The sequence below is a fragment of the Muntiacus reevesi genome, chromosome X, assembly GCF_963930625.1.
Source record: "Muntiacus reevesi chromosome X, mMunRee1.1, whole genome shotgun sequence".
Taxonomy (NCBI): Eukaryota; Metazoa; Chordata; class Mammalia; order Artiodactyla; family Cervidae; genus Muntiacus; species Muntiacus reevesi.
The window spans coordinates 100,697,729-100,709,311 of NC_089271.1; the positions used below are offsets into that span (position 1 = coordinate 100,697,729).

Sequence of the window (11,583 nt, forward strand, 5' to 3'; positions counted from 1 at the left end):
GCCTCCTCCCAGTCTGCCATTCGTATCTGACCTTACTCTTCAGTGTCTCTTCTGAACCTTGTTCAGATCTGAGCAGGCAAACTTCACACCTGCCTCTGCCCTAGGTATTTGCATACGTTCTATGGCCTCCACTAGACTCTCATGATGATTTCTGTCTTACTGATTGCCACCTTGACTGCGGTTCCCCCTAGACACCCTGTACATAGTCAGTTCAGTTCAGTCTCTCAGTCGTGTCTGTTTGCGACCCAATGGACTGCAGCACGCCAGGCCTCCCTGCCCATCGCCAACTCCCAGAGTTAACTCACACACATGTCCATTGAGTCGGTAATGCCATCCAACCATCTCATCTGTAGGTGCTTAATACTTAACATACTGATAGTCCTGCTGGCTTGGCCTGATACTAAGGAAGGAAAGTTGCTATCAACATAGGAATAGATTCAGCACAGAAAATCATGGTACACTAACTCAGAGGAGCAGTGACAAGTGAAGGAATTCAGCAACAAAGACCATGGGAAAACACTCCTTGCTTGAACTGAGCTAAGCCTGTTCAGAGATATTCCCATTCAGAGATATTTCACAATGTGGCTCAGTGGTAAAGAATCTGCCTGCAATGCAGAAGATGAGGGTTTGATCCCTGGGTCAGGAAGCACCCCTGGAGGAGGAAATGACAACCCACTCTAGTATTCTTGCATGGGAAAACCCATGGACAGAAGAGCCTGGAGAACTGCGGTCCATGTGGTCACAAAGAGTCGGACACAACTGAGCGACTGAGCATGTAGGATCTCACTCAAATTGGAAGTGGCCTCATTCCTTGCAACAGCAATGCTCTCCTGACGGTGGCTGATCAATGGCATGCTGGCAGCTGGAGGAGTGATAGGTGGTCTGGCCTGTGCAGTCAGTGCTTGCAAGTCTGACGGTCACGTGTTCTGACAATCCCATGGGCAACGTGCTACTTCCCCTTCCCACTAGAACAGGCTAGACTGCAGGGTTGATGTGCAGAGCACAGAAATCACTATTTATTGGCTGTCTCCACCTGTGAAACCACCTGGAGACTAGGGAAAAGGCCACGAACAGACGTTTGGAGGTGGGATGGGGGCTGGAAAGAAAAGACCTAACTTCTATTTTCCTTTAAACCACTAAGATCAATTTTTCTCTGCGGTCCTTGCTCTTTAGTCATGAAAAAACTTCTTCTCCAGAATGAATGAAATCACGCTCGTAAGGAATTGAGAACAACTCTTGCTAGGTGAGTAACTAACTGGAGCTTCTAGAAAGTCTCCACTGAAGAAATCAGGCTCGATACTTCCAACTATGTGTTTGTGCTAAGTCATTCAAGGACTGTAGCCCACGAGGCTCCTCTGTCCATGGAATTCTCCAGGCAAGAGTACTGGAGTGGGTTGCCATTTCCTTGTCCGCGAGATCTTCCCAACCCATGGGTCGAACCTGCATCTCTTATGTCTCTGGCATTGGCAGGCAGGTTCATTTCCACTGGAGCCACTTGGGAAGCTTTTATTTTATGGGTGGTAGAGAATTAAGCAGCAGAGTGACATGATCACACCTAGGCTCTCTCATCCTCCTCAGTTCCTTTTCTAAGTGGGATTTGGATCTGTTTTCTGGGTATGAGAAAGGCTTAAATGTTCTCAGTTTGCGATGTACTTATGAATACCTCAAAAGAAGGGCACCATTTAAACTCCCATCTAAGATCAACCATTTGCTCATTTTGACATCAAGTTGCTTCAATAAGACACACTTTCAGTTCACCTGTGTTCTCTATATTCTTTCAGATCAAACTCAATCCAGTGACTGCTCGACATCATGGCCCCAACTCATGAAAGCATGAAGTATTGATGAGGAGCTGAAAACATCAGCTGAGCATCATCATTGTGTCTGATGGACTCTCTAACCTATGGTCATGTGCAATATTGCATTTGCATCTGAATATTGGTCCTAGGCCTATTTTTGTGCTTAGATTTCTATCACCTTACTGTCTTGACCTCTCTGTTGCTAGAAGGGTGGATTTGCTAACCAAACACAGTCTCAGGTCCTTTGGACTTACGCAAAAGTGAAACAGAATTACTCAATCCTGGTTTCATACACTCACTTTTGTATAATAGTGACAGGAAGGCCATGCCTGGAATTCAGACTGTGCAGGCACTTGTATCTTGTGTACTGACATTTAACACATACACTATCAGGGAATGGTCAGAATGTTTATGCTGTTAGAAGAGTCAAAGGTCTCTGTATCTTGAATGTGCCACAGTATATGTTAGGAAAGGCCTGGGTTTTATACTTCTGGAAGTCATCAGAATATTGTATTCCTTCAAACCAAAATAGCATTCCTATTGTGTCTGGTTGGTCATTTCCTCCTAAATGCCACTTCTGTTCTCCCAGCACTTGGAGGACATGGGCTCAGCTTGTCATTCTATGAGGAACTCTTTCTTGTCACCATTTTGTTCTTTCACAGCAGTGATCAGATTTTCATGAAAAAAAAAAAAAAAGTGGATGTTTTAAACCTACCCATGTGCTCAAACAGTTCTGTCTCTCTTGGCTGTGTGTCAGGCACCTCTCCACAGATGTTTGCAGAGATGTCCTTGTGTCACTGCTCCCGTTTGTGTTTATGGTCGTGTTGACCTGTTACATGTACTGGGGGCCAAATAGAGTTGATCCATCCAGATTGCAGGAGCCATGAGTAAGACATTATTTAGCAAACACTTTCTGATCTCCCACTGTGTGCCAAGGCCCATGGTGGACACCAGGACCACAGAGCATGATAAGTAACCCTGACCCAGAGGAGCTCACAGTCTTGGTAGCTTAGTTGCTGCTAACTTTTGACAATTCTTCAGATTTCTGATAAAGATGGTTCTGACAATTTCTGTTTTGAGTTTTATTATATTTCTGAGGTTCTAAAGATTTTCTTCTTAGAAAATTTCAAAACGTGATATCCATTCTCTAATAGTTGTAGTACTATAAAGGTTATACATTTCATCAGGGGTGAGTTGGGTAGTTTGTGAATTTTGAAGAATTTTAAATTCCACTTAAGTTCCTGAATTTATGTACTATACATAGATTTGTTCTTAGTGTTTACTTTTATCCTTCCAACATCTTTGGTGTACAGGTTGTAGAATTGTAGTAATAGTTCTTCATTTCTGATATTAGTCATTTGTCTTCTGTTTTTTAGATTTTGAATATCTGGCTAGAGTTTTATCAATTTGGTTGATCTTTCCAATGAACCAGTTTTTATCCCATGACTTTTTTTTCTTTATTTTTGATTTCAATTTTTTTCTCTTCTGTTTTTGGTTTGTTTTTTTTGCAGATTGCTTTGGGGATAGCTTTCTCTTTTTCCATGTAAGATTTATGACAAAGGTAACTACGAAAGGAGATGACAGGAAGAGTTCTTAATGACCAATCCGAGAACAATTTGAAAATAAAAATATATAAAGTTGTATTGGATTGTAACCCAACATGTAATAAAGATACCATGATTCCATACTGAGAAACAGAAATAATTTCTTAATTACACAAACAAGGATAGGCAAGTGTTCCACACAGTAACATTCCAATTTATGCAGACATTCCCACTTGTAGAAAGGGGAGCATAACTCCTCACCCCTGAGGCATGGACTGCACATCGTGACTTTCTTCCAAAGAGGACAGGATAGAAAGGGGGTATAAAACGATCACTTTATCACATAGACACATGACAAGCACTACCTCAGCCACATGATCAATGGGAGCATCATCAGTGATCAATTGTGCTAATAGTATACACCCTTGATACAATGTGATGAGAATAGGATTTTACATCTGTAAAATTCCTCCCCCGAACTTGTAATCCCAGGCTAGTCAAGAGTAAATTATCAGACAAATATCAGTCAAGGGACATGGTACAAAACATCTACTGAGTACTCCTCAAAAATGTCAAGACCATCCAAAACAAAGAAAATATAAAGCTAAGAGGAACCCAAGGAGACATTACAAGTAAATGTAGGGTATTTTCCTTGCCAGGATCCGGGAATGGGTAAAACTAACAGAAATCTGAGTGAAGTATGGGATTTAGTTGATAATAAATAATGCATCAATACTTCCTCATTAATTGTAATAAATATATCATATTACTGTAAGATATTAGGAATAGGGGAGACTGGGTGAGGGGCATAAGAGATTTCTGCTATTTTCACAATATTTTTTTTTCAAATCATCATGGGTTACAAGGGTTAAAAGGGTTACAAAGGATAAGGTGAAAATAAAGACTATTTTCAAAATAAAAAAGGCAAGGAAACTTTGGGCAACACATGCTGAGTATGATAAAAAAGGAAATAGAAAGGAAACCAAACACAAGCACACGGAACCTGTAAGTGTGAAACAACCCTTGCTAAATTAGCTTCAACTTTTCCTCTCCCTTAACATCAATCCCATATAATATACTCACCGGACCACTTCCACCACAGAAACATCTCTGGATCCACTATTTTTCTCAAGTCCCACAAACACTGCCCTAATCCAACCTCATAGATGTTTTGCCTGGATGTGGCAAAAGCCACCAACCGAGGCCAGGGGTCGACCTGGAACTCCATACTTGCTCAAAAACCATTTTAAGACGTCTGCCAATATTATTTGCCACAGAAGTCTGTCAAGATCAAGGCAGGGGTCAATGTCTTGCCAGGGATACAAGGGTCCAGAGCAACCTTTAGTTGTGCATACATGTGAGTGCTCAGTCGATCAGTCATGTCTCACGCTTTGCGACACCATGGACTGTGGCACACACCCCTCCACCCCATCTCCTCTGTCCATGGGATTTCCCAGGCAAGAAGAGTGGAGTGGGATGCCTTTTCCTCCTCTAGAGTACCTTCCCACCCAGGCATTGAACTTGCATCTCCCACATTGCAGGCAGATTCTTTAACACTGAGCCTCCAGGGAAGCCATAAGGAAACACAGGGACTTCTCAGAGGAGCAGAACACTCACTGAGAATCCTTAACCCAAGGGTGGTGCCTGTCCAATCTGTGATGCCCTAGGAAATATCAGCTTGGGAACAGGGTGGTGTGTGTCCACACAGAGGCTGCTGCAGAAGATGCTGGATCCTGGAAATGACCTCCAGATAAGTCGGTGGGGGCGGGGGACAGTTTGGGCCTCCTTGCAATCAAAGGCCTGAGGTTCTTCTGTACCCAGAGCAAGAACCCAACCACACTTAACATTCATATCCCATAAGGCGCATGAGGAGTACCTGCCATGAGAACTGTCACATATACATCCTGGCGTGCCCCTGGGGCTGTGTTCCCAGCCTTGGCGCCAGAGCACAGATGTCCTCATGGAGACCGGGGTGGCAGTTCACCTGCAGTGACCTCTGCTCCCCACTACGTCTCCCGGCCAGCCCCGGGCAAGTCTGATGGGATCTCCAGGGGCTTGTTGCTTCCATGTCTCTAGGGCTGTTGACCATCTTTACAGCCCGCACCCTTGGGACCCAGATTCCTCTCCTGCCTGGCTCCTTTCTGAATCCTCACTGAAGTCTGCGACCTCTGGCGCTTGGGTGAGTGTCCTCCCAGGCAACCGCTAGAGCTTGACCTCTGCTCAAACAGCCTGACTGGGGTCACCAAAGTCCTAGCAGGCTCTGCGGGTGGCTGACCAGACACCCCTCTGCCTCTAACACTCAGGCTCAAAAGCCAGGACCTCACAGTTACATTCACAAGACCCCGAGCTTACTCCAACACCCTCTGCAGGGATTCCACAGGGAATGAAAGGTCTGATACACCTCAGGACCTGAGAGATGTGCCCCACACTTCCATGGCAATGACTACTGCTGACCTCTCACAAGACTTGCCCAGGGGCTGCTTCAAGACCTGCTGGTTCCACCTAAAGCACAGTGGAAGGGGATGCTGCTATGGGATTTGCAAATAAAGTTACACACATGAGGTCATCAGGACCAGGCCCTAATCCACTCTCAGTGGGGCATGGGGGGTGGGGGGTGAGAAGGAAAAAATCCAACGCCAGGTTCTGGGGGAGAGGGGGCACTGTGGGCAGCAGGGGTGGGGGGCATCGGGGCTGGGCCTCATGAGGAGGAAGCCCCCAAACCCAACAGGGGCCTTTGGCAAATGGCTGCTGCCCTCGTGATGGAGACTGACCACAGCCCAGAGGGTTCTGACAGAGAAGCTCGTGGGGGGCAGGGGCAGGCTGTGGGTCTTTTGTGCGGGTGGGTAGAATCCCTGCAGCCAATTCCCTGTGGGGCAGCCTGTCAAGGGTCAGAGGTGAGGGATTTTAGTCTCTGGAAGAGGAAGCACACTCGGAGTGGTCTGTGTCTGTGTGTTGTCCTGACTTGGGGATTAACCCCCAGGTGCCCGTGCCCCTTCAGAACAAATGGTCAATGACAAAAATGCTTCTGCTCAAAATTCACTGGACCCAGGTCACCATATGACCCTTCCTAAATGAAGAGGCCTTGACAGGGTCGTGTCCCCATGTGTGCAGGGAGAGAGGAAGACAAGAGGTGTCTGAACACCTGACATCTCTCCAATTCCACACTGCCTAGCAGATGCTCCACAAAGAGCAGCAGTTAAATATCTCCTTATTTGGGGGGAGGAGAGTCTGAGCAGTTCACATGGGTCTTGAAATTCTCCATCTTTTTCAAGCATCCACTGACTATCTGGCAGCTGCCATATATGTGACCAGAATCACATCACCTGTTCCCCTTGTTGTTTGGCACTCAGCATGGAGAGCTGCCCGTTCAGCCGCCTGCACCCATCCACACCCCCACTGCAGTGACCTCACCATCTCCTTAGGCCCGGAAGTTGCTCCTACCTTTTCATGCAAGGCACAGCCTTAACTTGGGTCTCTGCTACCTCCACACTACTGAACCTGCCTGAACCCAGGGATGCTGGCAGATGTTGCATCTTTACTGCCTACTAATTATTTCTCGTTTATTCGCATCTCAGAGACTTTCCCTCTCCCCTGTGGAAATTGTTTTGATTTCAGGACACCTCAGAGAATTGGCAGCTTAATTAAAAATGGAATAGAAAACCACTCAGAATTGCTGTTCTGTGTTTTCCTCTCAGAGAATGTATATCAATTTCGGTGTTTGTGTGTGTTTCGGGGTAAAGAGCAGTGTCTCCAGCTGGGTACAGCTCCCTCAAAATTCCAAGGATTCTTGTCACACAGCAGGTCCTGTCCACTTTTGCAGCTTCTCTTCACTCATTTCATCCAAATGAAATCTAGACCATGCTCACAAGTGAAAATCATAAAGTCCAGATGACCAAAGAATCTGTTATTTCAATGTACTTGTTAATCAGCTTCCCAAGGCAGAGACAAGAGGGCTAGCACAGGGAATACTGGCCATATACCAAAGAGCAAGATTCACATTTCTCTAGGTTTCCTAGCAGATGGTGGATAGAAAACACCTATTTCATCCCTGTGGACAACAGCTATGGGAAAAGAGCCAGGACCCCTTCCTGCCTGCCCTAGAAAGAGATCTCTCTGGGGTTTATCCAAAAAGCAAAAGGACACCTCACAGCAATGATCCATTTCAGAGATTCCCCTCACCCCCAAGACAAACCTCATGTGACTGCGGCTCCTGGGCCATTGCTGTAAGTGTGGGGGTGTCCTGCTTCTCCTAGTGTCCCCACTGCTAACATGGCCTTTTACGAAGCAGAGAATCTGTACATGTCTTTGGAATAACTGAGCCAGTGAGCAGGGGTCTCAGATAGTCTGCTACTTTTTTTAATAATCCAGGAAAATTCAATTAACTGAGATCATTTAGTTATTGTGAATGACAGACAAGAAGGACATAAGCATGAATTCACTATGATTCCTTTTATTATCTAATTCTTTTCCATTCAATACTAGTGCTACGAAAGTTCATGTTTTCAAAACAGTTCTAAATTCTATTCCATTGTATTCTGTTCAAGACCACAAAAAAAAAATGGAAAACTTCCCAATCTTTTACGAAACAGCAAAACTCAAGTTTTTGAACTGAGTAACCACAAATACACTCGGACAATATCATTCACAAAGCCAATGAAGCTTCTTCAGCCTTCTCTGAAATCAAACTTTGAAAAATTTCTCAAGAAAAAAGAGATGAATCCCCATGTCATCACAGAGAACAGGAACCAAAAGATGCTACACACCAGTTCCCCCAACTGGCCCGGGCCCTCTCTTCTGAGAAGGCTGACTACGGCCTCTTCAATCACAGAAGGAAGGATCAATCTGGCTGCTGCTCTGGCTCAGGCCCCCTATTCCTCCTCCCTCGAATCCTCTGCAGGCATGAATGGGAATGCCCCCAAAGCCCTTTCCATGACCCTGAGCGTAAATGACATGACGTGCCACTTGCTGGTCTCCACATACGCCCGGGGACCCCACAGGAACTCATAACGAGCAGGGTGGCTGTCAGGCACCTGCTGGTAACTCAAGTATCCCTCCTGCACCCATACTTGGGTCAGAAGCTCCCTGGGCTCCCCAAAGATACAGTGCTCCCTCCCAACATACACCCCCATCCTGCTGAGTGCTCCCCAGACTGCCTCCTCAGGGGCCGGGTCTCCAAACCGCATGATCACACTGAGGACCAGCACCAAGAAGCCGGCCCTGGGCAGGCCCTCCCCATCGCTCAGTATCTCATCACAGGTGAGGCCCAGGGTGGGGACCAAGATGTAGGTGTGCTCCGCTGGGTCCACCTCCTTCACATCCACGCCAAAGACCAGCTGAAGGCACTCTGAAACTTCACTGAAGACCACCGGGAAGTGCTCCTGGTTATCCCTGAGGACTGTATCCAGCATTTCCGCCTGGGAGGTCAGCTCCTTGGCTCGATACTTGAGGAGCAGGAACTTCATCAGGTTAGCCATCATCCTATCCAGAATTTCTTGGGGCAAGGCCTCCACATTAGCTGAGGACGATGCTAGGGCATAGGTGGCTAAGTGGAATGCAGAATCCCCCACCTCCGCCTCCAAGAGTGGCACCTCGACAGGGCCATGGGCCTCGCCTGCGTCCTGAAGGTCATCCTCGGGTTTGCTGCGCTCACTCATCTCAACCACGAGCACAATGCCTGAGGTCAAACAAGACGTGGAAGTGAGGCAGAGGTACAGATGGGGACCAAGGGCCTTGGGGAGAGAGGAGCTGTGAGCAACCTGGGCTAAGAAACGCATCCTGGATTGGACGACACAGGCCACTTACAGCTCTCCCCTTGAGGGGTGCTCTCAGTCCTCACAGGAGCACTCCTCCTGGGAGGCCAGTCCCCTGGCTACCCGAAGGAGGAAGGGAGGTGGCTCCCCAGGCTGCGGTCAACACAGACCGAGATTTCTGGGTCCAATAAATTGGAAGGAATTGGGGTCTTCTGGGGCCCCCCCTCTGTTCTGGGATAGGGAGCCTCTGGTTCACTTCAGGTCACCCTCTCACCTTGACTCCTGATACTGCCTGGACCTCCTCTGCTGTCTGAACTCAGGACACAGGCTTCAGACCTCGGCCTTCGCTTCCTGGTTCCTGGAGCTCCTGTGAGAGAAATGGAAGTGACATCTAAGGGTAGTACTGTGCCACAGCCCTGGGCCTTCTGTGCTGGTAGGAGGGGGTGAACACTGGGAGTACAGCCAGTTGTGTGGTGGGTCCCTTGTAGTTCTCACCTTTCCCCGGGCATGGGCTGGATCGTCCCCTTTGGGGGAGTAGAAGGAAACTCAAAACAAGACACTGAGTAAACCAGATCTGAAAGAGTCACGTGCACCCCAATGTTCATTGCAGCAGTGTTTATAATAGCCAAGACATGGAAGCAACCTAGATGCCCATCAGCAGACGAATGGATAAGGAAGCTGTGGTACATATACACCATGGAATATTACTCAGCTGTTAAAAAGAATTCATTTCAATCAGTTCTACTGAGATGGAAGAAACCAGAGCCCATTATACAGAGTGAAGTAAGCCAGAAAGATAAAGAACATTACAGCATACTAACACATACATATGGAATTTAGAAAGATGGTAATGATAACCCTATATGCAAAACAGAAAAAGAGACACAGACGTACAGAACAGACTTTTGGACTCTGTGGGAGAAGGCGAGGGTGGGATGTTTTGAGAGAACAGCATGTATATTATCTATAGTGAATCAGATCACCAGACCAGGTGGGATGCATGAGACAAGTGCTCGGGCCTGGTGCACTGGGAAGACCCAGAGGAATCTGGTAGAGAGGGAAGGGGCGGGGGGATCGGGATGGGGAATACATGTAACTCCAAGGCTGATTCATGTCAATATATGACAAGACCCACTGCAATGGTGTGAAGTAATTAGCCTCCTACTAATAAAAATAAATGAAAAAAAAAATAAAAAATAAAACTCAACATTCAAAAAACAAAACAAAACAGTAATAAAGTAACATGACCAGTATTAAAATACATGGCTAGTATTAACAACACACACACACACACACACACACACACACACAAAAACAAGACACAAGCCTGAACAGAAAGTGCTGTGGGGCCCCACATGCAGCTGCACCTGCCCAGGTCCTCGCGAGTGTCCTAGGCTGCGGAGATGCTTGGTCCTCAGCTCTTCCTCACGTCCTGCCTGGCCTCCAAGCACTGACCTCAGGGGCGGGGGTCTGCTCAGCCCAACCTCAGAGTTGGGGAGTCCAGCCTCTGCCAACCTGAAACCTCTGCCCTCTGCCCGTAAAACCTCACCTCCCGAGTTCCCTAAGCCAGCGGTCAAGAAACTGCTCACCCTGCTCACCCCGTTCTGGGCCCTCCAAGACCCTCTTCCAAGGGCCAAGATCCCTCCCTGTTGGGGTCAAACCGCCTCAATCCTTCCTCGCATGGAGCCTGGACTCCAGGCAGGACTCGCCTTTGTCGCGTCCGCCATTTTGAGACCCCGCCGCTTTCACAAGGCCTCCAGTCTCTCTGAGTCCCGCATGTGAGGAAGTCAGACAGACCCAGTGTGCTCTTCTCACCCCAAGGGCTCCCAGGACCGACTACAGGGAAGGGGATCTGTGGGGTTCCATCGATCCTCACTCAGGATAAACGCAGTCCTCCTTCAGGAACTTCACCTTGCCTCCACGCAGGACCTGGATTCTCTCCTCTCCGCAACTTAAGCCCCGCCCCTTATACCAGGAACCCAGTCTCTTGAAGACCCGGATGTCAGGAAGACAGCTCACGACTGTGGCACTCATCCTGACCCCACAGATGCCGTGCACTGACACCAGAGTCGGGCTTCTCTGAGGTCTCCTCTGATTAGGGGTTCAGGGTCCTCTAGTCCATTTTCAGGGTCCTCAAGGTCTTCAACCCTGCAGGGTCTGGGAATCGGCCCCCCTGTGACCCCGCCCCATATGCGATGTCCCCAGTCAGAGAACCAATGTCAGGAAGCGAGCCCATGCACTTTGGGCTCATTGTATCCCAGGTCCAACAAGGACCAACAGAAGCTCCAGGCTATTCTGAGGTCTCCTCTGTTTAGGGTCCAGGGTCCCCTCAGTCGCCCCTCAGGGACCTCAAATTGAAACCCAGGAGGAGCTGAGCTTCTTCCCTCTGCTCACCTGAGGCTACACCCCCTTTCCCATGTCCGCAGTTTCTCTGAGACCCAGATGTCAGGAAATGCAGCATGTGCTCATCTACCCTCTGTGCTCCCTGAA

General features: G+C 47.8%; 1 protein-coding gene across 1 annotated transcript; it reads right to left on the bottom strand.

Moving 5' to 3' along the window:
* Nucleotides 1-8,211: 8,211 nt before the first annotated feature.
* On the bottom strand, nt 8,212-9,117 carry LOC136154619 (melanoma-associated antigen 10-like). The gene has a single exon (XM_065916822.1). It carries the CDS (start codon nt 9,115-9,117, stop codon nt 8,212-8,214), a length of 906 nt encoding a protein of 301 aa, XP_065772894.1.
* Between the last annotated feature and the right edge of the window lie 2,466 nt (nt 9,118-11,583).

What these genes read in the sequence shown, in the direction of transcription:
- LOC136154619 (XM_065916822.1), bottom strand. Translation starts at nt 9,117, where the DNA reads ATGCGTTTCTTAGCCCAGGTTGCTCACAGCTCCTCTCTCCCCAAGGCC.